General features: G+C 66.0%; 1 protein-coding gene across 3 annotated transcripts in view; it reads right to left on the bottom strand.

Annotated features, from left to right (window-relative positions):
• The window catches only part of BTBD19 (BTB domain containing 19), a 53,386-nt gene that overhangs the window by 17,063 nt on the left and 10,033 nt on the right, over nucleotides 1-26,290 (bottom strand). For 2 of the 3 annotated variants that reach the window (XM_075935834.1, XM_075935833.1), the window contains exons 3-4: nucleotides 25,930-25,983; nucleotides 1,589-1,648 (exon numbers count right to left, since the gene is read on the bottom strand). In XM_075935834.1, the coding sequence (XP_075791949.1) occupies nucleotides 1,589-1,648; nucleotides 25,930-25,983 (114 nt within the window). Of the gene's footprint in view, nucleotides 1-1,588; nucleotides 1,649-7,391; nucleotides 8,065-25,929; nucleotides 25,984-26,290 lie in introns of those variants that run through there. The other variant, XM_075935832.1, reaches the window with a different exon arrangement.

Here is a 26,290-nt window from a genome sequence, read left to right as displayed (position 1 = left end):
GTGCCCAGGGCTTCCGCCTGGCCCCAGCACTGCAGTCAGGAAGGCCTGTCCAAAGGCTGTTCGACCCCCAGCGGCTCCAGAGAGCTCTGCAGCCGGCCTCAGCCCCCTGGGAGACCCAGTCCCTGTCTGCAGCTGGCACAGAGACTCGCTGTCGCCCTCACGAGGCAGGGCAGGTGGGAAAGGGACGACAGCCGGATCCGAAACAGAGCTGGGGCTGATCTGCTCCCTGGGGCCGCCCCCTCCTCGGCCAGGCCTCCACCTCGCTGGCCCTGGGCCTCTCCGTGCAGGGGGCTGAGACGAGCAGGCTCCGGCGGCTCCATCCTGGCACCGAGGGGCTGCGGGCCGGGCGCTGCGTCTCCCCAAGCAGGTTTCCACACTGTGCTTGTTGGGGCAGCACCCGAGCGCCCAGGCAGCGTGGATCCCGGCCTCAGTTTCCCCAAGGGGCCCACGTTCACCGAGCCGGCCGCCAACAGGCCTGCCAAGCAGCTGGCCATGGGAGGCTGCTCAGAGCGAGCCATGGCCCCATGGGACAGCGAGCGGGGCAGGAGAGTCGTCCCAGCTGCCCACAGTGTCTGCGTCCCAGCCAGGGTGGTGGCCCCAGCCCATCCCCCAGCCAGGACCCTGCAGCAGCTGCAGAGGACAAAGCGGGAAGCAGGAGACAAAGTCGGTGTGGGGCTTTTGTCAGATCAAAGGGGCCGGCCCCGGAGCCTGTGGGGAAGAAGGGGCTGGGAGCTGGTGCACAGAACAAGGCCCATGTGGCACAGGCCTGGCTGATACCAGTGCACCCCTAACTCCTCTGCCAGGGCCACGGCCTGACCACTAGGCCACGCTTCCTCCGGTGGGGGCTGCCATGGAAACCAACCAGCCAGGGCTTAAAGCCCCTCAGCAGGGAGGTAAGCGCTTTGCTACCCCCCTGGCTTGGCAGACAAAGGACCGGCTGGTGCTGGGGCCGCAGAGCCTGTCCGCTCGCTGCAGCTGCCTGGCCCGGCTCCTTTGTTCACTTCCTTAGGGCAGGTGTCTGGGCACGGCCCTGGGGGGCGGGGAGAATGGGGTCTGGGTTCCCCGCGAGGGGCCAGCGCAGGGTGGATGGAGGCCGGGGCTTGGAGAGGGGCAGCTGCACGTCAGCTCCCTTCCCCCGACATCTGCCCCCCCTCATGGCAGATGCCTGGTCCCAGCTGGGCTGAGCTGCAAGAGCCCCTCCCCGCGGGAACGGGGCCCGGGCTGTCGTGGAGGCTCCGCGGGGGGGTCTGCGCTGGGTGTGTGCCCTGCTCCCGGGCGGTGGCAATGAAGCGAGAGGGTCTCGCAGGGTCCTCGGCTGGTCTTGGGGACCCCTCCCAGGCCCCCTTCCGGCCACCCCAACCGGCCTCTCCTTCGCCTTGGACCCCAACCCAACCCCTGGGGCCTTCCGGGGACAGGCCACCCCACTCCTCGCCAGCGCCCCGCCCCGGCCATGCAGGGTAAAGCTCCGTGCCCCGTCTGTCGAGGGCATTGCCTGGGCACAGCTGGCGGGGACGGGAGGGGTGTGTGGGTGGTGCGCCTGAGCCGCGGAGGAGGGGGAGGATCCCCAGCCACGGGGGCGGGGACTCACCTGCAGGGCCTCGCAGACCAGCTCCACGCTCAGCGCGCCTTTGAGGAACTGCACACACAGCTGCAGAGACAGACAGAGCAGGCTGTGGGGGCAGAGCGGAGAAGCCACCGTCACGCCCCCTCCCGCGCCGCCCGGAGAGCCCCGCGCCTCCGACACGCGCTGCTGCGGGCTGACTCAGCACCGTGGCAGGCAGAGGGAGAGCCCCTGGGCCCCCACGTGGCTCCGGGGGAGCGTCCCGGCGTGGGCTTGCCGTGACGTGGGGAGCCGAAGCCAGGGGAGGCTGAGTTTGGGGAACAGCCGCAGCCTGCAAAGGGCAGGTGGTGCCCACTGGGGCAGGCAAATAGGTCAGAGAACTAAGCACCAGCCTGGGTCTCAGAAAGCAGCCCCCAGAGCCAGAGGACAATGGTCGGGGACCTTCCCAGACGTGGCCAGCAGCCCAAACCTGGGGACCAAGCTAACCACCGAACACGGCATCCCCACACAGCAGGGCTGGGCAGCCAGTTTTGCAGGGCGGCCACTTCACAAATTTTGATAAGCAGTCACGCACCAGCTCTGTCCCCGAAGGGGCGGGGTTTCAGGTGCAAAGGGGCGGGGCTTCAGGTGCAAAGGAGCGGTTCCCATGAGGAAGGGGGAGGAGACTTCGTGCACTTCCCCGCCTCCCGGTCTGGATTGGCCTGGGGGCAGGGGAGCAGCAGGGCGGGTCACGGGCCGGATCAAATGGCTTGGTGGGCCAGATCTGGCCCACGGGCTGTACCTTGCTCACCTCTGCCATAGAGCAAATGCCGTGGGATGGGCCAATGTAATTAAAGAGACTGAACTGCTGCGTGACCGAATCTGGGACGTGCCCGGATCAGCTCCGTCGGGACTCGAACCCAGTCCGGAGGAGCCGAGCGCAGAGAGGCCTCAGCGGAAATCCCGGATACCAAACTCATCCAGTGCGCCAGGCGCTGTACAAACAGCCTCCTAGCGCTGACTGGAAGTAGATCAGGCAGGACAATCCCCCACACCTGGCGGGAGGGGAACAGGGTGCAGGGAGAGCCAGACTTGATCTGGAGCTATGCTGAGCCCTGCCGGCCCCCCACCCTTGAATTCAAGGCAACAACACACCTCTGGGAACCAGGCCACAAGGGACTTGACCAAGGTCATTCAGGGAGCCTGTAGCAGAGCTGGGAATCAAATCCCGGGCTCCTGAGGATTGTAACTGCCAGACAACCAATTGCAGTAGCTGATCCCCAGGTTCACCCTCCCCCCGGCTGCTTACTCTTGTTAATACACTCCCCACTCCGGCTGGCTGTCGGGGGGGGGGTTAGTTTTTCCATCAGCCTTGGGGCAAGCAGGGGAAGCTCCAGCTTCGACTCCAATGGGAGTGAGGCAGGTGGAGGATCCTGTGGGATACTTGACACCAGGGAATCGGCCAGCAGCGCCGCTGGGACCTGGAGCTTCCAGCCTGCACAGCAGCCTCAAGCAGGGCTCACAAAGCACCTTGCAAACGTACCTTAACCACTAGGCCACACTGCTGCTCACGGACACAGCTACGAGGCCTGTGCACTGGGCTGGTTTGTTCACAGAGTGAGAGTCCAGGCAGCACCAGCAGGGTGTGTGCAGTTTGCTGGGGGGCGGGAATGAGGGGCTTCCAAAGCTCCCCCACCCCAAGATGTCCTAAAGAGGGTGGCAGGGGGCTCTCGTGGTGCCATTCCAATGAGATGGCCTGGTGAGGTTCCTGGCCTCTGCCCAGCACTGGGAGCTCGCAGAGTTAATGGAGAGGGGCTGGAGTAACCAAGTCTGGCGCAGCAGACTGGAACTTTTAATAGTTTGTATGACAAGGGTGCGTGCCTCAGTTTCCCTGATGTGCTGCCTGGGTCACTAGGTGGGGGGAGGTTTTCTTTGCAGAAAGAACCCAGCGAGCCAGGTGGGGGTGGCGCTGAGCTGGCCGGGGCCTGCCCCAGACACTGGCCTGGCCACTGGGGACCCAGCAAGTGACACCCTGGCCTTCTGCAGGGAGCCAGCCGGTTCTGACCCCTCTCCCACAATGTCCAGGACGTCCCTGTGCAGCCAGCTGGGAAATCCCCAGGGCCCCAGGAACAGCTGCTGTGCATGGGCCCCATTCAAAGCCAGATTCAGTGTTCCCCTGCCGCTGGCCAAGGTCATAGGTGGCCAGGCCACACAGGTTGGCCAGGCTCAGCTCTTCCCCAGGGAGTCCTGCCTCCAGAGCCTGGGGGGGGGGGGGGGGCGGGAGGAGGAGGAGGGGAGACCAGCACAGGGGAAACCTGCGGGAGGCACCTCTTCCTCGGGGCTGGGCCCAGCTTATGCAACTACAGGCCAAGCCGAACGTCCCCCGTTCCACTCCCTGGCACCTGCACAGGGATCCGACTGGCCTCCCCCAGAGCACTTAGAAACCAGCCCTACCAACCAGATCACCCTGCAACTCTACGCCCCGGATCTGTATGGAAATATAATTTTGAATATGAATATGCATAGCTCAAACCTTCTTTATGCAAAACAGGTCAAGGAAACGATCATTCAAGAGCCTGTGATCCCCTGAATGTGCGTATTCTCTTTGTGGGCATGGATTGTTCTGGTACGTGACGTTAGAAGTACAAAGTGTAAACCTGCATATTTATCTAGACTTTCTAGTGGGAGCCATCAGTGGTGCCTAAGGGACTTAATGGCCCAGTGCTCAAGGCAACAATCTGGTTTTGTTTTTCCCATAAGCCTAAACTGTGGTTAGTCCTACAAAGACATGTGACCATGCCACCTGGAGCTGGAATTCATCTTAAATTTGGTATTTTTCCAGTGGGATGGGGAGGATGAAACACAGGATTGCCACCCTGGGGGAATTCTATTTAAGGGATAGGAACAAACCAACGATTCAGCTGGCTTTTGAAATTGCCTCCCCACTGTAAAAGGAGACACAAGAAGCTGCGATACCCGTGCTAGAGAAAAGATCAGCTCTGACTTGAAGATTTTATCTGAAATAAGGATTAGGGAAAGTACGGCCCGTAACCGTGTTTTGTTTATTTTAGATTAGTAACGGGCTTTGATCTGTCTGTTTTCACTTGCAACCACATGTTTATACTTAATGGAAACACTTTTGTTTATTACCAAACCCAGCATAAATAATTGCTACTGAGGGCTGGGGGGGAAGCGGGGTAGCAATGCCTCTCTCATTTATAAAGGGAGCTTTGGGTGAATCTTTTATACAGAGTAAGACGGATTTATTTGGGGTGTTGGTCCCTTCTGAGGGTGCTGGTACTTCCCTGTAGCAGAGCCCTCCCAGAGCTGTTAGAAGAGCTGCGTTACTAGGCTAGGAGAGCTGTTACCCCAACTCTGTGCCTGGGATGGGGGAGACAGGAGCTTCTGGCCCAGCAGGCTCAGGGGTGTGAGCCACACATTGGGTGATAGGCCGAAGGGGATCTCTGGGATCCAATCCGTCACACGCCCCACTTTGATCCCTGGGGGAGATCGAACCAGCCATGTGCTGGAAGGTGCCCAGGGAGCAGATACGTGTCTGCTCCTGCCTGGCGGTGCCCGGCTCCGGGCAGCTCTGGGGGGCATCAGCCCGTTCACCCGGGTGACGGCCCCAGCCCTTTGCAACACGGTTTTGCCCTGGATGCACCCTCCCCCCTCCGGGCCATTGTCCAAACGCTGGTCAACGCCCGTCCGTGGTGCCCGGGGGCCCCTCGCTGACCGGGAGAGGTTCAGTCACACCTGGCACAGGGCTGCGTGTGCTGGGACTCTGCGGAGGGGCCGTGGGCCAAGGCTCCGGCCACGCACTCCCGGGGGGGCAGTAGAACCAATCCCTCCCCTGCCCAGGGCAAACCGGTCGTGCTCTCGACCGTGACAGGAGGGGAGTGGGCCCCACCTCCGAGCCTGGGGCAGGGAACGAAAGCGGGGCCAGCAAAGGGGGGATCCCCACCCCACGTGTTCAGGGCCCAGCAAGCCGGGGGGGGGGGGGCACGGCTCTGGTGGCATTTCTGGGCCTGTCTCCTGCTTGGTAGCCTGCCGGCGCCAGCCTCACCCAGGCACAGGACCCGGAGCCACAGCCCGGGCGTCACCCCCAGTGCACCTCACTGCGCGGCAGGGGAAGAGGCTCCTCCCGACGGGCTGGTTTCCTAGCCCGGCGCTCAGGAACGGGGGTTGCATCATGGGAAGAAGCCAAGGCCCCGTGATTCAGGCCGGGCACCCCCAGGCTCCTGGCCAGGCAGAGCGCAGGCGAGCGGGCACCGTCAGCGAGCGAGGTCCCGCTGGCCAGCGCCCTCCGAGTGCCCCAGGGAGCGTGCGATGCGGCCCCAAGCTGCCGGCACCCAGAGCATCACAGCAGGCGCGGGGCTCCCCCTCCCCCCCCCGGCCACCTGCCCCCAGGCTGTGAGGCAGCGGCTTCCCCACCAGGGGCTGTAGAGGGCAGGGAGCCGGCGCCTTTGCCAGAAGGCTCAAGGGAAGGTGGAAGCAGCAGACCAGGCCTCGGGGCCAGGGGGTCACTCGGCGCAGCAGAGGGGAGCAGGCCAGGCCCCCCGCGTGCTCCAGCAGCCCCATCAGACGGGTGACCCGCTATGGCCTGCCCGCCACCCCCTCGCCGGGAAAGCTCTGCTCCTCCCAGGACCCCGGGGTGGCTGCGCCCTGCTCCGCCCGCGGCCAGGCTCCCGGCCCCATTCCTGCCCCAGGCGCCCCGTGAGCACGGCCCACAAAGCAAACCGCAAGCAAAGGAAATTGCAGCAAGGGTGGTGCAGGCACCGGGAGCCAGGGCATAGGGAAGCTGGCGACTTCCTGCTGCAGCCAAGGGTGACTCAGCCAGCCAGCTGGCAAGCGGCACTGGGGGCATGGAGCAGAGCCCAGCGGGGGCAAGCGAAGAGATGCCTTCCTCAGCCCACACGGGCACTGCCTGCCCCAGCGGGCTCCCCTCGGCCACACACGCCCCGCCCCCCTGCCAGGCTACCCTCGGCCACACCCTGCTCTGCCACGGCCCCGCCCCCCGCCAGGCTACCCTCGGCCACACCCTGCTCTGCCACGGCCCCGCCCCCCGCCAGGCTACCCTCGGCCACACCCTGCTCTGCCACGGCCCCGCCCCCCGCCAGGCTACCCTCGGCCACACCCTGCTCTGCCACAGCCCCGCCCCCCGCCAGGCTACCCTCGGCCACACCCTGCTCTGCCACAGCCCCGCCCCGCCCCCCTGCCAGGCTCCCCTCGGCCACACCCTGCTCTGCCACGGCCCTGCCCCCCGCCAGGCTACCCTCGGCCACACCCTGCTCTGCCACGGCCCCGCCCCCCGTCAAGCTACCCTCGGCCACACCCTGCTCTGCCACGGCCCCGCCCCCCGCCAGGCTACCCTCGGCCACACCCTGCTCTGCCACAGCCCCGCCCCCCCCACCAGGCTACCCTCGGCCACACCCCGCTCTGCCACGGCCCCGCCTCCCCGCCAGGCTCCCCTCGGCCACACCCCGCTCTGCCACGGCCCCGCCCCCCCGCCAGGCTCCCCTCGGCCACACCCCGCTCTGCCACGGCCCCGCCCCCCTGCCAGGCTCCCCTTGGCCACACCCCGCTCTGCCACGGCCCCGCCCCCGCACCAGGCTCCCCTCGGCTACACCCTGCTCTGCCACGGCTCCACCAACCCTGCCAGGCTCCCCTCGGCCACACCCTGCTCTGCCACGGCCTCACCCACCCCGCCAGGCTCCTCTTGGCCACACCCTGCTCTGCTACGGCCCCGCCCCCCGCCAGGCTCTTCTTGGCCACACCCTGCTCTGCCACGGCTCCACCCACCCCATCACAGCCCCACCCACATAGCCAGCCATGCCCGGCCCTGCTGCCTGCTCCCCTCCCCACATCTCTTTCCCCTTTGCCATTCAGTCTCAGATGCTCCACTGACCCCCTCTGAGAGCCCCCCCACTGCGAGCAGCAAGAGCCAGTCCGTGGGGTCAGCCCCAGAGACAGCTGGGAGAAAGGAGGGGAAGGGACCCCGATGCCTGCGGCAGCCGGGCCCCTTGTTTCTGGTGTTCGCAGGGCTTTCCACGTATCTTTGCAGGCACTGCCCAGCCGCTCCCCCCCTGCCCGCGCCAGGCCCCGAGGTGCCAGGGAGCAGAGCTGGGCCCTGGGAACGAGCCAGGCTGGTCTGGCTGGATCGGCAGCTTCAGCGCCAGGCGCTGCGTGGGAAAAGCCGGTGCAGGCCTCCGGGCCGTTGCATCAGGGGCTGGGCCCGCCCGCGCTGGGAAGGGAGCCTGAGCTTTCACCCGCCTCCCGGCCAAGCCAGGCCTCCCAGCTGGGGCTTTCCCACAGCTTCCTGCTCCCCCTCCCCCTGCGCCCCCCCCGCCCCCTCGCCACCTGCCTGCCAAGGCCGCCGCGCCTCGCTGGGCGTGAGGAGAGGAGGCTGCTGGCCGGCCAGCGGAGGTCTCTGGTCTAATCACGGGGTGGGGCCCCCCATCACTGCGCCCCTGGGAAACACGCTCCCTTCCAGGTGCCGTCCAGCCGCCCACAGGCCCCTGCAGCTGTGTCCAGCCCATCCCAGACACATCCGCCCGGCCGGCCACCCACCAGGGGGGAGAAATCCCTTCAGCTCGGGTCGGGAAGGAGCTGGAACCGGCCTCCCCGTGCACCAGCCCCCTGCCTGCTCGGGCCCCCGGGTGCTACGAGCTGCGCAGGCCTCAGACCAGTCCCAACAGGATGGTTGCTCCCCTCAGCAACCCACCAGCAGGAAGGGCAGGGACTGGCCCCCTCGGGGGCCGAGAGCGAGGGGGTCCTGGCACCGGCTGCTGCCACGTCCCGGCTGCTGGCAGCTTTTAGGCCCAAACAAAGTGAGCTGAGAGCAGGCGAGGCCCCGGCCGGGCTCACCCAGAGCACAAAAGCTGTTCCTGCCCTGGGAGCGCTGGCGCAGCCCCCAAGGACGGACGGCGACCTGCCCTGGCGGCGCCTGGCGAGGGGCCCAGCTCCGGCGCGGGGGCCTGGGAGCTCACAGGCTGGCTGCAGGAGCGTGGGGGTGACGCCGCACCCTCCGGTAGGCATCCGCCCCCGTGACAGGGGTGTGGAAAGCGAGCACGCCCCAGCCGCCGGAGGAGCAGCACCGCTCCAGCCTCTGGCTGGAAGGTCACCGTTGCTGTTTCATCAACGCCAGGGCCACCCACAGCTTCCTGGTTCTCACTCTGCTGCATGAGTTACCCACAATGTCACAGGGACAGCGACTCAGAGCTAGCTCTCAAAGCAGCAGCCCCTGCCCTGGAGTGAAGGGAGACTCCCCATTAGCAGAGAGCAGTATAGGGCCTATGTGACGTAGTGGGGGGTACCTTGCTGGTGGCTATGCTGAGCAGTGGGCTGTGGGTGACCTCCGCTGGCTGCTGGCTGCAGCACGGCCCGGCAGGGCAGGGGATGAGTCATTATGCAAGGGGGCTCCGAACCTGTCCGACCAGTTATCTCCCAGGGAGCGGACCAATGGGAGGAAGGGGAGTGGAGCCCTGGCTGGGGGCAGGGCTGGGAGTGAGTGAGTTAGGTTTCGGGCTGGTATCATGGAGGAAGCAGCCTAGGCAACGGGCTGGGATTTAGGGGCCCAGGCTCCCCCATATCAAGGGGGGCTGAGGCATCCCAGGCCTGCCCTGTATCCAGATGACATCTGTGCTGTGCTGTATCCTGGAGGAGCAATAAACTCCCTCTATTCTACGGGGGTGCAGGAGACGGGGAAACCCCAACGCGCCGTCACAGCCTATGACACTGAGTGGCGCAGGTTTGATTCCAGCCTGCAGGGGTCGGTAGTGCTCACACGCACACCCCACTTCTTTCCAGTGCTGGCAAACTTCCCCCTCCCACAGAGAGAGGTGAGGGGCTTTAGCCACGTACCCCAGGCCTGGGAGAAACCGCTCTGAGCGCAGGGGCTCGGGAGCAGATCCATGGAGGCAGGGCTGCCAGCCTGTTGGCCCCAGTGGGAAGGAAAGCAGGCCTGGCTTTCCCCAGCCACGGGCCCCGCTGAGGCAGAGCCGGGCTCAAAGCAAGCTGACGGCTTTGTGCCCTGGGCTGACAGGTGCTCCCGGGCGTTGCCAGTCGCTGCAGGGCAGGGACCGCTCGCAGGTAGCAAGAGCAGCAGCGCTCGGTCGCAGGCAGCGCATGGACGGGGCCTCCCAGCAGCACCCGCAGCCTGCGGCGCTGAGCGACAGAGCACAGGAAAGCCAGGCGCCTGCAGCACAGACAAGCAGGCCGGAGAACCCAGGACACAGCCCTGCCGGTGCCCCTCTCACCCGATGCACAGCCCCTTCAGCCCTGCCGGTGCCTCTCACTCCCGCCCACAGCCCCTTCATCCCTGCCGGTGCCTCTCACTCCCGGCCCACAGCCCCTTCAGCCCTGCCAGTGCCTCTCACTCCCGCCCACAGCCCCTTCAGCCCTGCCGGTGCCCCTCACTCCCAGCCCACAGCCCCCCCAGCCCAGCCCAGCCCAGCCCTGCCGGTGCCCCTCACTCCCGGCCCACAGCCCCTCCAGCCCAGCCCAGCCCCCCCAGTCCTGCTGGTGCCCCTCACTCCCACCCCATAGCCCCCTCAGCCCAGCCCAGCCCAGCCCCCCCCAGCCCTGCTGGTGCCCCTCACTCCCACCCCATAGCCCCCTCAGTCCAGCCCAGCCCAGCCCCCCCTAGTCCTGCTGGTGCCCCTCACTCCCACCCCATAGCCCCCTCAGTCCAGCCCAGCCCAGCCCCCCCCAGCCCTGCCGGTGCCCCTCACTCCCACCCCATAGCCCCCTCAGCCCAGCCCAGCCCAGCCCAGCCCAGCCCAGCCCTGCCCCCCCCAGCCCTGCCGGTGCCCCTCACTCCCACCCCATAGACCCCTCAGTCCAGCCCAGCCCAGCCCCCCCTAGTCCTGCTGGTGCCCCTCACTCCCACCCCATAGCCCCCTCATTCCAGCCCTGGGCTGCCTGCCTTCCCCACAGCTCCACTGAGGCCCCTGAGCACACACTACCTCTGAGACTCCTGTTCCAGCCCCCTCCCGAGAGGGGCCAGCTGCCCTGCCACACCGCACGGGGGCAGAGGCAGCCTGGCGGCCCCCTGCCACTCAGCCGGTCAGGATGGCGCGTCTCCCCCCGAGGCCGCAGCCTCACCGTTCTGCTGCTGCTCCCAGCTTCCCCCGCAGCGCAGCCGGAGCCGGGGGAGGGGCTGCGGAGCAATTACTGGGGACAAGGCGTGGAGAGGCCCGAATCTCTTCTCCTTTGCGCCCATTTTACAGGGGGTCAGAGCGCCCCGGCTGCCGCGGCGTTACTCCTGCTTTACTCCGTGGGGGGGAGGGGCAGCCGCCCTGCGCACGCAGAGGGTCCTTTGGACCCGCTCTGGCCCGGCTGGGCTGGGGGGCTGCAGCTCGTAGCTGGGGTGGGGGAGGCGTGTGTCTGTGGGGGACGAGCTGCCACTGGAAGGGGCCTTCGGAGGCACGACGGGGGCAGAGCAAGCGGGATTAACTGTCACCTGAGCGTCGGCTGCAGGCCGCTTCTCCCAGGAGCCGGGCCCGGGCCAGCTGGCAGCTCGCCCTGCCCAGCCCGCTGCCCGGAGGTAACACCGGGAGGCGTCAATTCCCATTGCAGCTGCTTCCCACCATCCCGAGCAACAGGCAAACACGGCCCCTAATCCTCTCTCAGCCCCCCCCATCTCACTGAACGCAGAGGGGACCCTCTGAGGGACGCAGCTCCGGCAACGCGGGCCCTTGGAGGGGGGGAAGGTGTGTAGGGGACACAAAAGGCCCGTTCCCCCCACCCCGAGGGATTAACAAGAGGGGCACTCAGACCGTGTGCGTCTTACGCAGCCTTTGAGTCGCCAGCCGCAGCCCCACTGCAGAGCCTACAGCGGGGCAGGGCGCTCCAGGCCCTGTGCGTGCCCTGCGGGTCCAGTGGCCAGCCTTCTGTCTGGCCAGGGTCTAGCTTAGCCGGTGTCTTCTGACCCGCGGCTGGGAGCCTGGGACACAAAAGAGGCAGCTCACTGCAAGGCCCTCATTAGCCTGAGGCTGCTACAGGTTTGCCAGGCCGCGGCGGCGCTATGGAAGCGCTGGCAACCCCTCCCAGCAGGACGCCCGCCCCGCATTGCTCCGTCCTGGCTCTGTGAGCTCCCAACAGAGCGTGTCCCCCCCCGCCCCGTCCTTGCTGTCCCTGCTGTCTTCTTCCCCCGCCCGGCACACCCCTGCACGACTGCCCCCTCCGGGGCGGGAGCAGAGCTGTTTGACTGTGTGTCCGTGTCCCTGTAGCGCTCCCTGTTCAGGGAGAGTCTCCTCCAGCACCGGCAGGGGGGGTGAGCTGGGGCCCTGCTGGGGCACTGCGGCTGCCTGCCTTGCAGCACTGTCACCGCCTCAGCAGGCGACCGCAGCCGTGTCACAAACAGCCCCCGCCTTTTGTTTTGGCTTCCTGGTTTCTGGGAACTTCACAGATAAATCACAGCCCCCAGCCCTTCCCCCACTGGGCGGCCAGCTCCGTTGGGACCGCCCGCAAGGCCCAGAGGAGCCAGCCCCAGGATGCCACGTGCCCACCGCCCACCCAGACCGGGGGCAGCTTTTGACCGTCCCCACCCGGGCCCTGCAGGCAGGTGGGGGAGGGGTGGGCGAGCGTAGGGACGAGCCGGGTGACCGGGCTTCTGTTCTCAGCTCTGGCGAGCTCCGCCCAGGCCCCAGCCCCACTCCCTGCCTCAGTTTACCCAGCTGGCCAAATGGGCAGTGGGGCTGACCCAGCAGGCAGGAGGCCGTGGGGCTTAGGGGGTCTCTGCTCACAGCTGTACCAGCATAACTGTGGTGATGGCGGGAGGGGGGCAGTCCAGCGTGCGGACACAGGTCCACGGGGACGGGCCTTTCCCACCGATTCCTGGCCTTCGCCAGCCCTGCACAAGCTGCGTGGGGCCTGCGCACTTTTATACCCGGCTGCCCGTGCCCGTGCGGGGGGCAGCGCCCCGGGAGCCACGCCGGGTTAGTCAGAGCCCCCAAGGCAGGAGGGCGGGCGCTGGCTGCCAGGGAGCCCCGGGGAGGAGGGGACGGACGGGTTGCGAGCAGGGCCAGGCGCGGAGGAGACGGGTTTGAGCCAGGCACTGGCTGGACAGGCACAGGGATGCCATACTGGCAGGCAGCCAGGCTCGCCGGGGCAGGAAGTTAATGGGAGGTCGCTGCCCTCCAGCCTGGGCTGCTGCACGGCAGTTTGCCATGTCACGGCCCCCCCACGCACGCCCCATCCCCCCCGCTGAGCACGCGCCAGGCCCAGAGCAGGGAGGGGACGGAGCCAAGCGACCCCCCGCTGAGCCGGCAGGGATGGGGCTGGCGGTGCCGAGAGCCGCCCCACACGGCGTTCCCCAGGGGAACACGGAGAACTTCACGCCGGGCCTGGCTCCCCGGGAGGCAGATTCCTTCCCGCTAGGCCCCGCGCACCCCGGCCTCTCCCCCGCCCCACGCGGCCCTGCTGCCGACAAGCCCAGACCTGCTCCCTGGGCCCTGTCCGGCTGCCTGCTTGGCTGGGGGCTGCCAGGGCGCTAGGGCTGTAAAACGCTCTGCCAGGCCCCAGTGGTGGGAGCAGAAAGGGCCGGGGGGGGGGGGGGGGGAGCCGCTGGCTGTGCCCACCCCACCCCCACTCCACTCCAGAGCACCCCAGAGTCCTCCCGGGTGTCTCTCACACTCCCTGGCCCACGCCCGGAGGGACATCACAGGGTCCCCATTTGGCACAAACAGCGACGGGACGTGCCTGAAATCCCAGTGAGTCAGGACAGGCTGGGGGGTGTTCAGGGGGCTGTTACCCCAGGCAGGGGGAGGAGGGGGGGGGCTGGTGGTGTTGAGGGGGCTGTTACCTCAGGCAGGGGGCCAAGGGGGGGGCTGGTGGTGTTGAGGGGGCTGTTACCCCAGGCAGGGGGAGGAGGGGGGGCTGGTGGTGTTGAGGGGGCTGTTACCCCAGGCAGGGGGCCGAGGGGGGGCTGGAGGGTGTTGAGGGGACTGTTACCCCAAGCAGGGGGCCGGGGGGGCTGGTGGTGTTGAGGGGGCTGTTACCCCAGGCAGGGGGCCGAGGGGGGGCTGGAGGGTGTTGAGGGGGCTGTTACCCCAGGCAGAGGGACGAGGGGGAGCTGGGGGTGTTGAGGGGGCTGTTACCCCAGGCAGGAGGCCGAGCGGGGGCTGGAGGGTGTTGAGGGGGCTGTTACCCCAGGCAGGGGGATGGGGGGGCTGGTGGTGTTGAGGGGGCTGTTACCCCAGGCAGAGGGACGAGGGGGGCTGGGTGGTGTTGGGGGGGCTGTTACCCCAGGCAGGGGGCCGAGGGGGGGCTGGAGGGTGTTGAGGGGACTGTTACCCCAAGCAGGGGGCCGGGGGGGCTGGTGGTGTTGAGGGGGCTGTTACCCCAGGCAGGAGGCCGAGGGGGGGCTGGAGGGTGTTGAGGGGGCTGTTACCCCAGGCAGGGAGGCGAGGAGGGGCTGGAGGGTGTTGAGGGGGCTGTTACCCCAGGCAGGGGGACAAGGGGGGGCTGGAGAGTGTTGAGGGGGCTGTTACCCCAGGCAGGGGGCCGAGGGGGGGCTGGAGGGTGTTGAGGGGGCTGTTACCCCAGGCAGGGGGCCGAGGGAGAGCTGGGGGTGTTGAGGGGGCTGTTACCCCAAGCAGGGAGGTGAGGGAGGTCTGGGGGGTGTTGAGGGGGCTGTTACCCCAGGCAGAGGGACGAGGGGGAGCTGGGGGTGTTGAGGGGGCTGTTACCCCAGGCAGGGGGCCGAGGGGGGGCTGGAGGGTGTTGAGGGGGCTGTTACCCCAGGCAGAGGGACGAGGGGGAGCTGGGGGTGTTGAGGGGGCTGTTACCCCAGGCAGGAGGCCGAGCGGGGGCTGGAGGGTGTTGAGGGGGCTGTTACCCCAGGCAGGGGGATGGGGGGGCTGGTGGTGTTGAGGGGGCTGTTACCCCAGGCAGAGGGACGAGGGGGGCTGGGTGGTGTTGGGGGGGCTGTTACCCCAGGCAGGGGGCCGAGGGGGGGCTGGAGGGTGTTGAGGGGACTGTTACCCCAAGCAGGGGGCCGGGGGGGCTGGTGGTGTTGAGGGGGCTGTTACCCCAGGCAGGAGGCCGAGGGGGGGCTGGAGGGTGTTGAGGGGGCTGTTACCCCAGGCAGGGAGGCGAGGAGGGGCTGGAGGGTGTTGAGGGGGCTGTTACCCCAGGCAGGGGGACAAGGGGGGGCTGGAGAGTGTTGAGGGGGCTGTTACCCCAGGCAGGGGGCCGAGGGGGGGCTGGAGGGTGTTGAGGGGGCTGTTACCCCAGGCAGGGGGCCGAGGGAGAGCTGGGGGTGTTGAGGGGGCTGTTACCCCAAGCAGGGAGGTGAGGGAGGTCTGGGGGGTGTTGAGGGGGCTGTTACCCCAGGCAGAGGGACGAGGGGGAGCTGGGGGTGTTGAGGGGGCTGTTACCCCAGGCAGGGGGCCGAGGGGGAGCTGGGGGTGTTGAGGGGGCTGTTACCCCAGGCAGGGGGCTGAGGGGGGGCTGGAGGGTGTTGAGGGGGCTGTTACCCCAGGCAGGGGGATGGGGGGGAGCTGGGGGTGTTGAAGGGGCTGTTACCCCAGGCAGGGGGAAGGGGGCAGACTCCCCCCAGCAGTAGCTGTGCTCCCCTAACTCCGTACTCCCCACGGTGCCTGCAGGTTTTGGGCAGCCAGCGGGCAGAACCGGCATCAAAGCCGAGCGCCCCCCCGCCCAGCGCTGCGGCTCAGCAGCCAGCACCCGCCCCGGCGCCTGGCGCGGCAGCAAAGCCTTTGTTCACGTTGCCCAGGGCTGCTCTGAACGAGCCCGTGGATCCCCCCGCCCCACCGTCCGCAGGCCGGAGCCGCCCTTTGTGCGCGGCACGGGACGGCAGCTGTTCAGGGCTGGCCCCGGCCCAGCTCCGCGCCCATTTCCCGCCCTCCCCCACCCGGCCCACCTGCCTCGCTCAGCACCCGAGCGCCCAGCCGGGGCAGGCGGGACGGGGGAGGGTCCCGGGGCAGCAGGCGGGATGCGGCTCTTCCCAGACAGGGAGCCGATCAGCCAGCTAGGTCGACAAAACCCCCCGCCGGGGAACAAGGCAACGTCACAATCAAAACAGAGAGACGAGCATTCCTGGGCCACAGGCCTGCTGGTGCCACACGCTCTGCACTGGCCCCCCAGCCTGGACCTGCCAGCCCCACGGCCCCTGCACCAGCCCCCCACGTCCCCAGCCTGGACCTGCCAGCCCCACGGCCCCTGCACCAGCCCCCCACGTCCCCAGCCTGGACCTGCCAGCCCCACGGCCCCTGCACCAGCCCCCCACGTCCCCAGCCTGGACCTGCCAGCCCCACGGCCCCTGCACCAGCCCCCCACGTCCCCAGCCTGGACCTGCCAGCCCCACGGCCCCTGCACCAGCCCCCCACGTCCCCAGCCTGGACCTGCCAGCCCCACGGCCCCTGCACCGGCCCCCCACCTCCCCAGCCTGGACCTGCCAGCCCCACGGCCCCTGCACCAGCCCCCCACGTCCCCAGCCTGGACCTGCCAGCCCCACGGCCCCTGCACCAGCCCCCCACGTCCCCAGCCTGGACCTGCCAGCCCCACGGCCCCTGCACCAGCCCCCCACCTCCCCAGCCTGGACCTGCCAGCCCCACGGCCCCAGCCTGGACCTGCTAGCCCCACGGCCCCTGCGCCAGCCCCCCACCTCCCCAGCCTGGACCTGCTAGCCCCACGGCCCCTGCACCAGCCCTATCTCTCCAGCCTGGGTCTGCAAGCCCCCTTCCACTGCACCAGCCCCCCAACTCCCCAGCCTGGGCCTGCCAGCCCCACGCCCCCTGCGCCAGCCCCATCTCTCCAGCCTGGACCTGCCCCTCTAGTTTTAAGTGACCCAAGAAACTCACTTCCCTGCGTTGCCCTGCCCCCCAGCTCTCACTGCCAGGCAGCTTCCCCTCCGCCCCGCACTAGCCTGGCTCGGCTCTCTGCCCTGCGGCCACTCAGCCAGGTCCTCTGCTTGCGTGGGACCTGCGCCCTTTCTGAGCTTGGCGGGGGCCTGGGCCGAAGGCTGGCAGCCGGGTCCCCGGAGGGGATCGGAGACGATGGCTGCAAGGGGCCCTTCCCTGCTCCCCTGAGCGCGGCTGTGAGCTGGGCCCCGCCTGCCGCCCGGTTTAACCTTCCCGCAGCCCTGGGGCCTGTCCCCACCCACTGGCCTGGGGGGGGGCAGGCTGGGCCCGGGTGCTTTGGGTGCACATTTGCCCCTCCAAGTCCAGCCCCCGCCCCGGGAAACAGGCCGGGCTGGGCTAGGGCCGGGCCCCACGGCAGAGAAACGGCAGGTCCCAGAACACAACACGCAGCCCATGGCAGAGCAGTGCATGCTGGGAGCTTCACGCTCCATTGGGTGCAGATATTCCCCTCCACGCTGTTGAGGTCTCTCCCCCATGGGGCCTTCCCCCTGGGCCCTGCCATCCCTGGGGTCCAGGCCACGGCTTGGGAGCGCTGCTGCCACTCCGGGTCCTGCCACCAGCCCCGGGCTCTGAGGCTGGGCTGCCGCCTCTCCTGGACCGGACGCCATTAGCGGTACTAGCATCTGGCCCGGCCTGTCCGGGAGAGTTGGCAGCTGTAGGTGTGAGCCCCGCCTGGGGCGGTGAGGGGTGCAAAAAGATTTCTGGGAGGGGGCCACAGCTCAGCCCAGCTCAGCCCCCCCCAAAATAGTTCCAGCGCCGCAAGAAACGCGCTCGTTAGAAGCGCCCCGGCTGCGGGTTCCTCGGACCCCATGGCTGCGAAGGCTCCGTGGGGACTGGGTGCATCTCTGCCGTGGCAACTGGAAAGGGAGCAGCACTAGCCCGGGGTGTGGGCTGCTGGGAAGAGGAAGCGGCACATGGGAAGAGCGCGAAGGACACGTGCCCCCTGGGCGCGGCCGGGGAGCGGAATGCAGGTGTGATGGGCGGCCACCTGTGCGGGAAGGGAGGGACGAATTCCCAGCTGCTGACAATGCCCCGGGCCCGGTGGATTCCTGGAAAACTGAAAGTGCCTAGACTCAGAGATCCGCAGGCGGGTGGGGAAAGCCGCTGGCTTCCTGCCAGCGCCGCCCTGAATCACAGCACCCAGGAATGGGGAAGCGGCATGAGATCATGGCACCCCAGCCCACCTGCCATGTGCAGGATCACCCCCCGCACAGCGGCCTGAGCACTGTCGCGTGTGCGCGTGTGGGGTGCACCAGCAGCGGGGCTCACACCAAGCCTGGGAAGGCTGCCTCCGGAACCGCGACACCAGGAAATTCAGCCTGATATTCCGCTTACATTTCCCCCCTTGTTCTACGGCTGCTCGTTGTTCCGCTAAATAACTCCCCTCCGATATTGTAAGAACATAGGAACGGCCACACTGAGTCAGCCCAAAGGTCCATCTAACCCAGCGTCCTGTCTGCCGGCAGCGGCCTGCACCCATTGAGATTGACGCTGGGTGACTGTGGCTCTCGTTCCCTCCCTTCGGTCTTGTCTAGGGGAGGGAAGTTTTCCGTGCCGGGACGTGTTCGGAACACACATACGCCCACACAGGTCCCAACCAGTTTACAAAGGCGCTAAAGAGACGGCGAATTTTCAGAGCCATAGCCCAAGTTATGGCAAGTGCAGAGGAAGATCCATCAAAACCGTTCACTTGGTCACCCCGCTATAACCCCATCGGGCACCGTGGGATGCCTCCCCACAATGCACTGTTTCTGGAAGCGCAGCAAGAAACGGTGGGATAAGTACCCAGAAGGCACTGCAACTGAAAAGCCTTAGGAAAATGTCTATGGCATGAGTCGCGTAGACCATCTGTGCTGAAGCCAAGTCAATCGAGACTCAGCTGAGCCAAGGACTTTGTCCTCGTGTGACGGCATGTCAGGGTTCCCCCACCTCCTGCACCCCGAAATGGCACGAACAGACTCCGCCAGCCAGTAGAATAGAGGGAGTTTATTGCCTCTCCAGGATACAGCCCAGCACAGATGGAATCTGGTTCCAGGGCAGGCCTAGGATGCCTCAGCCCCCTTGAGATGGGGGAGTCTGGGCCCCTAAATCCCAGCCCCTTTCCCTAGACTGTCTCCTCCATGCTCCCAGACAGAAACTAACTCCCTCACTTCCAGCCCTGCCCCCCAGCCAGGGCAGCATTCCACCTTCCTTTGTTCCTCTCCATGGGGGGTGTCTGGCCACTGGTTTGCATAGTGACTCATCCTGTTTTGCTGGGTCGTGGTACCCACGGCAGCCAGTGGGGGTTACCCCAGAGCCAGCAGCATAGAAACCAGCCAGGTACCCCCACTACGTCACACCTCGCTGGGCCAGAAAATGAGCATGGTTCTTTGCAGCATTCCTCAGAAACCACTCCCGGGCCTTGATCTTTTTTATGGCTCTTCACTGAGCTCCTTTCCGCCTGTCAATATTGCCTTGGTAACAAGATCACCGAGAACAAGACCAAACATCCCAGCGGGACTCCCCTCCTCTCTCAGTTCTGTGTCCACAGCCCACACCCGGACTGGCCCGGCGTGTGGGCCAGCCAATTCCTCTGCAAGCAGGCTCTGAAGGCACGCATCCCTTCCAGTGAGCTGGACGTGGGGAGAGACGCGGGGTGTGCCTGGATAAATACAGCTTCCGCCTGCTTGGCTCAGCTGGGTTAGCATGATACTCAGCGGATGGAGAGGTATTTTCCTCATTGTCATCAGCTTAATCTGTGACCCAATCCCGGCTCTGTCTGTGTGAAATGCAGCGAGAGCGGAAATATGGCTTCCAGGGTTTGTCACTTCGTGGGAAAACAGAAAAGCAGGACTGGGCTAGGTTGTTCCAAAGGGACCCGGGGCTCACAGCCGAAAGAACCTCGCTACGCAGGGGCTTGACTTTCACAGTTCTCTGAGAGCAGGAAGGTGAGGGAAGGTCATTCTGGTCAGGGAGGTGTAGACCCTCCCTTGGCAGGACTGGTTTGACCTGCCCCCCCCCTCCGGCTCCTGCACAAGAACAGAGCTAAATAGGCATCACAAAGAGCCTCTTTTCTTGTGTTAATTGTGCTGGAGCTGTGTGTCCTGCTTGCTACGTGCGAAATCACTTGAGACTCCTGGGCAGAAGTCATGGCCAAGAGGCAGATGGCAGCGGGTGGTGACTGACAGCCAGCGGCGGGGGCAGAGATGTGACAGGTGGCCAGCAGAGTGGCTGCAGTACAACAAGTGGCCAGCAGGGCAGCAGCAGCGGAGAGGGGAACCCAGCGGCCGGCAGGGGGGCAGCGGAGAGGGGAGCCGAGTGGCCGGCAGGGCAGCGGCAGCGGAGAGGGGAGCCGAGCGGCCGGCAGGGGGGCAGCGGAGAGGGGAGCCGAGCGGCCGGCAGCGGAGAGGGGAGCCAAGCGGCCGGCAGGGCGGCAGCGGAGAGGGGAGCCGAGCGGCCGGCAGGGCGGCAGCGGAGAGGGGAGCCGAGCGGCCGGCAGGGGGGCAGCGGAGAGGGGAGCCGAGCGGCCGGCAGGGGGGCAGCGGAGAGGGGAGGTGAGCGGCCGGCAGGGCGGCAGCGGAGAGGGGAGCCGAGCGGCCGGCAGGGGGGCAGCGGAGAGGGGAGCCGAGCGGCCGGCAGGGGGGCAGCGGAGAGGGGAGCCGAGCGGCCGGCAGGGCGGCAGCGGAGAGGGGAGCCGAGCGGCCGGCAGGGGGGCAGCGGAGAGGGGAGCCGAGCGGCCGGCAGGGGGGCAGCGGAGAGGGGAGCCGAGCGGCCGGCAGGGGGGCAGCGGAGAGGGGAGCCGAGCGGCTGGCAGGGGGGCAGCGGAGAGGGGAGCCGAGCGACCGGCAGGGCAGCAGCGGAGAGGGGAGCTGAGCGGCCGGCAGGGGGGCAGCGGAGAGGGGAGCCGAGCGGCCGGCAGGGGGGCAGCGGAGAGGGGAGCCGAGCGGCCGGCAGGGCGGCAGCGGAGAGGGGAGCCGAGCGGCCGGCAGGGGGGCAGCGGAGAGGGGAGCCGAGCGGCCGGCAGGGGGGCAGCGGAGAGGGGAGCCGAGCGGCCGGCAGGGCGGCAGCGGAGAGGGGAGCCGAGCGGCCGGCAGGGCGGCAGCGGAGAGGGGAGCCGAGCGGCCGGCAGGGGGGCAGCGGAGAGGGGAGCCGAGCGGCCGGCAGGGGGGCAGCGGAGAGGGGAGCCGAGCGGCTGGCAGGGGGGCAGCGGAGAGGGGAGCCGAGCGACCAGCAGGGCAGCAGCGGAGAGGGGAGCCGAGCGGCCGGCAGGGGGGCAGCGGAGAGGGGAGCCGAGCGGCCGGCAGGGGGGCAGCGGAGAGGGGAGCCGAGCGGCCGGCAGGGCGGCAGCGGAGAGGGGAGCCGAGCGGCCGGCAGGGGGGCAGCGGAGAGGGGAGCTGAGCGGCCGGCAGGGGGGCAGCGGAGAGGGGAGCCGAGCGGCCGGCAGGGGGGCAGCGGAGAGGGGAGCCGAGCAGCCGGCAGGGGGGCAGCGGAGAGGGGAGCCGAGCAGCTGGCAGGGCAGCAGCGGAGAGGGGAGCCGAGCGGCCGGCAGGGCGGCAGCGGCAGGGAGGGGAGCCGAGCGGCCGGGCAGGCAGCAGAGGAGAAGGGAGCCGAACGACTGGCAGCAGGGAGGGGAGCCGAGCAGCCAGCAGGGTGGCAGCGGAGAGGGGAGCCGAGCAGCCAGCAGGGCGGCAGCAGAAGGCACAACGTGCAGCTAGCAAGGCGGGGATGGAGAGGCGTAATGAGCAGCCAGCTGGGCGGTGCCAGAAAGCAGCGAGCAGGCGGCTGGCGAGTGACCAGTGAAGCAAGGAAGATGCCTCCTTACCTGCCCCCACCCAAGGTGGGAGGTGACCTGTGCGGATGCCCCTCCGACTGAGCGGGGTGCCGAGACGGGTTGGGCCTTGCCGGACTTAGGGGGCTGAGGGCAAGGACGCTGCCCAGCCTACTAGCGTGGGACCTTCACTCCTGGTTTGTCTGTGAGCCCTGTCTGTGGTGTTTTCCCACATGCCGCGTTATTTCCCTCCTTTTATTAAAAGCTTCTTTTCTACGCTCAGACTCTGCTTGCGAGGGGGGAGTTTTGCCTCTCCAAGGCATCCGGGGGTGGGGTGTGAATTTCCCAGGTTGCTGGGTGGGGGCTCAGTTCTCCCTTGGACGGATGGAGAGGAAGCCCTAGAGATTGAACCCGGCCCAAGCTGCTGCTGGCTCCACCTGGGAGAAGGGTCATTCATCCAGCTGTCTTGTCGGCCCATTTTCAGCCCCGGGGCCCCTCCAGACCTTGCTCCCTGGCTGCTTTCGCCCTGTACACCTGGTAGGAATGACTGGTCCTTAGATGCACTTGGAGGATTGCTGCTGCTTGAATGTTTAGCCCCTGCAGACCATGGACCTGCCTCACAAGGGCTATGTCTAGATTGGCATGATTTTCCGGAAATGCTTTTAACGGAAACGTTTTCCGTTAAAAGCATTTTCGGAACAGAGCGTCTAGATTGGCAGGACGCTTTTCTGCAAAAGCATTTTTTTGTGGAAAAGCGTCCGTGGCCAATCTAGACGTGCTTTTGCGCAAAAAAAGCCCCAATCGCCATTTTCGCAATCGGGGCTTTTTTGTGCAAAACAAATCTGAGCTGTCTACACTGGCCCTTTTGCGCAAAAGTTTTGGGGACTTTTGCCCGAATGGGAGCAGCATAGTATTTCCGCAAAAAGCACTGATTGCTTACAGTAGGAAGTCAGTGCTTTTGTGGAAATTCAAGTGGCCAGTGTAGACAGCTGGCAAGTTTTTCCGGAAAATCTGGCCAGTCTAGACACAGCCAGGCTGTGTCTACACTGGCATGAATTTCCGGAAATGCTTAAAACAGAATAGTTTTCGTTATAAGTATGTCCGGAAAAGGAGCGTCTACATTGGCAGGCTGCTTTTCCGGAAAAGACCTTTTTCCGGAAAAGCATCTGTGGCCAATGTAGACGCGCTTTTCCGGAAAAGAGCCCCGATCGTCATTTTCGCGATCGGGGCTTTTTTCCGGAAAAGACTACTGTGCTGTCTATACTGGCCCTTTTCCGGAACAGTGTTCCGGAATAAGGACTTATGCCCGAGCGGGAGCAGCGTAGCTTTTCCGGAATAGTGGCTGATTTTGTACAGTAGAGCGTCGTTGCTTTTCCGGAAATTCAAGGGCCAGTGTAGACAGCTCGCAGCTTATTCCGGAAAAGCGGCTGATTTTCCGGAATAAGTGGCCCAGTGTAGACACAGCCCCCATGTGTAGGAGCATGTGCACCGTTCCCTGTCCCCTCCAGACCGTTCATGACGATATTCCAGGGGAGAGGCCAGATGACAAACTCGCGCTACCTGGAACATGTCTTGCCTCATTCAATTGTGACTCCTTAGCCCTTGTTTGCATCCAGGTTGCAGCTCACGGACCAGTGTGTCTCAAAGTGCGTTTGCATTCATTTCACACGGGATTTCCAGAGCTTTGCTAAAATCCAAGCGCACATGCACCCGACCCAGCTTCCCTTCGTCCTCGCATCCATGGGGCCTCGGAAGCAGTCGGCTTTGCCTGACGTGGCCTCTCTGAGCATGTGCATGCGGCTTGCAGTGCTTGGTTCTGCTATGGAGGAGCCGGGCACCATTCCCCACTTGAGATCTGGTCTGTGACTTTACCGGTGGGGGGACGGGATTTCACCTCCCACGGGGCAATGGCAGGCAGGACTCTCCTTTCCCGTTGGAAGAGCCGGATCCCGTATGGTGGTTTACAAAGGTGCAGTACCTCCCCATCCCCCTTGGACAGCTCTGTGACTCAGTTCCCCAATCTGTAAAATGGGGAGAATGATCCTGACCTCCTTTGAAACCGACAGCTGGGAAGCACTGGATAAAACCAGGTGTTATTGTAGGTATAATTATCGGCTGATCTGCGTGTTTGGAAGCTACCACCCTCGCGGGCAGAATTCCTTTCCTGGGGCTTCACGATTAGGTCGTTTCTCTTGGCCCCTTCCGCTGTCATTCACCGCACAGCGATGGTCTGTTCTGGTTTGTGTCCCTCTCCTCTTCCACCCATTTCCTAAAACCGCAGGGTTTCGAGCGGCCAGTCCCTGCAAGCCATGTACTAGCTGTATCCCCCACCCCTTTCCCAGGCTGGTATCCCCCAACCTGAGGAACTCCCCGCTGGCTGGAGTTACCCCTCCTTCTCTTCTGACCCTGCTCACTGGCAACTTGAATTCTCCCTGACCTCTCGCTGCGTTCCCAGGGAATTCAGGAAGTGAGCATGATACTCTCACCCCCGCCGGTAGCGCCTTCCTTTCGGTGCAGGGTGCAAAGTGTGTGAAAACCCTGGAGCAAGTCTCCTGATCCTAGGGCCAAGGCCATCGTAGCGCAGGAGGCTCTTGGATTGCACATATTTGCCAGCAGAGACACCACTGGTTAAAACCCGCATGACTGCAGCGTCCCATGCTCTTGGCAGCTGGCCTGGGGAGTTTTCATGCTCCCGCCCGCCACCGCCCATGCTGGGAGTAGCAAGGAGATGCTGCCCGTCACCGCCCCTTCGTTTTCCCATTCCTTGCCCCTCATTCCTACCCCAGAGGATTCACTAGTTCACGCAGGCACACACAGCCCCGGCTGTCCTGCACCCTACCCTGCCCCCCGCAACTTTATGAACTTTCTCTTCACTCCCGGCTCCGAGACGGAGGCACAGATCAGCCTGTTTCAGATCCTCTGGTTAAAACGCCCATGACTGCAGCGTCCCGGCTCTTGGCAGCTGGCCTGGGGAGTTTTCACTCTCCCTCCCGCCTCACTCACAGCTGAGCGGGGGACGATCAGCCTTTCGGCTGTAGAAATCAGAATTTGGAGCCCCTGCCGAGTGGGGAGGGTGTACACGGAAGGGGACGGGGGCAGCTCCGGGCTGCATGTTGTAGGGAAGCGGCGTTAGTCGGTACAGCAAAATGCCACGGTGTGACGAGTCAAGGCATTCTGGCTGCACACACCCACCTCGCCAGGGGTTGTCTCCTTGGCATGCTTGGAATGACCCTGAGACATCCCCGTGGCTAGGCAGCGTCTGAGTCAGCAGTAGCTTAATGACCTTAGAAAGCAAGGAATTAGCCCAACTGGGAGGCCATCTGGCTGGGGTGGATGATCTCATGGGGTTTTCCCTGCCTCTGACCTTGATGGTCCTGTGACACCCTGGCCAGGGAGAGCCGGTCCCAGGCACACACCGGAATGGAGGAAAACGGCTGAAGGAGAAGGGGGGCGGGTTGCTGCCCCTTCCAAGGGGGGCTGAAAAGCCAGGCTCTGAGATACACACACAAGGGGAGCGGGCCCTGAGCCCCAGGGCAGTTCCCCCCTCCCCCACCCCCATTGGCAGGCCTGGCTACAGTCATCAAATAAATACAGTCGAACGCTAGAGTTGTGAACCAACCAGCGAACCACACCCCTGCGTTAGAGCCGGAAATAGGCAATCAGCAGCAGAGCCCCCCCCCCCACCCCCAAAAGCAAATTCTGCACGGTACTGAGTACAATGTACATGCCTTAAAAAAGAAAGGGAAGGTTTCAAAAGCGATTTGGCACGGGAAGGCCCCTTTTCGGAGCTTGTGGCATGTCAATGAAGCTGGGTAAATTGCAGCATCTTGCTGCTCCGAAGCTGAACTCAGTCCGTGTTCGGCCGTTGGCTTGGGGAAGAGCCAGGGTGTCCGGTTCGGCGTGACGCACAGGCCCCGGTGCCCAGCGCCTGGCAGGCGGCGGAGCTGTGTGGAAGCGTAACGTTTCGCCGCCCGCCCGCCCGCCTCCCCAGGAGAGCCGAAGGGCTCAGCCACCAGCGCGGCAGGGGAGCTCGGCTCCGTTTGCTGGACTGAGCACGGAGAATAGGGGCCTCCCCTTGCCAAGTTTCCCCGGAAACCGTCCCCTCACGCAGGCTGGGGGCTGGACGGCGAGCTCCCACAATGCACTGCGCCCAGCGTCATGCACACGGGGCTGGCTGCTTTCCAGGCCCTGGTTCCAGACAGGCTCCAGCCCGGCGGAAGCAGCTGGCAGCAAACAGCCCGGGCTGGCTGCCCCTAGACCAGTGGTCCCCCGCCTTTTGGGACTTCCAGGGGCGGGGCCACTCACGCTCCAGGCGCCCGGGGGTGGGGCCACCCATACTCTGCGTGCCCAGGGGCCTGCCCCGCCCATGCACCACGTGCCCGGGGGCACCACGTTGGGGACCCCTGCCCTAGAGGTTACCTCCCTGCACCTTTAACCATCTCCAGGGTCCTGCTGGAGGGAGCCACTGGTCCCATCCCCCCCCCCCACTCCCATCAGAGCTGTGCAGTTGGCGTGAGCACGAGCCAGCTACCAACAGACACAATCCCCCGCCCCGAGAGTCCAGGCTCCACGGCAGGGGGCCGGCCCGCCCGCACCGCTGGGGTGCCCCGTGATAGCAGCCCGGTGCCAGTCTCCACAAACACACCCACTTACTCCAGTCCCCGGCCCGCTGGACAGCCCGAATCCGGGGTCCCCTTCCCCTGACAGTCCCCCCCCCCCGAGGTATTTAGCAAGAGGCTGCGAGGCCAGGGCCTTACCTTCCTCAGGTCGTCCAGCCCGTACTCCACAGCCGAGGTGAGCACCTCCAGGGCCTGCGAGCGAAGACGCACACTGGTGAGCCCTCCGGTCTGGCCGCTCCAGCCACTCTCAGCTGGCCGCATCGGGGCTATTCTACAGCCCACATGCACTGGGGGGGGAGAGTCTTGGGGCTCCAGTAGCCCCCCCGAGGAACAGGCTTGAAAGGAGACCAAGAGCGCTGTGGAAACGCGGCCAAGGAAGCCGGCCTGGCCTGCCCGGGGGCTGCCAAGCGCCAGAGAGGCCCACGAACGTACGTGCTCCCGCCGCCCCCTCCCCCGTGGCCCAGCCACCGCGGATGCAGCCGCCCGGGGGCAACGTATC

The sequence above is a fragment of the Pelodiscus sinensis genome, chromosome 9 (genome assembly GCF_049634645.1).
Source record: "Pelodiscus sinensis isolate JC-2024 chromosome 9, ASM4963464v1, whole genome shotgun sequence".
Taxonomy (NCBI): domain Eukaryota; kingdom Metazoa; phylum Chordata; order Testudines; family Trionychidae; genus Pelodiscus; species Pelodiscus sinensis.
Note: the sequence above shows the minus strand (reverse complement) of the source record. Positions and strands in the feature narration are given on the sequence as shown.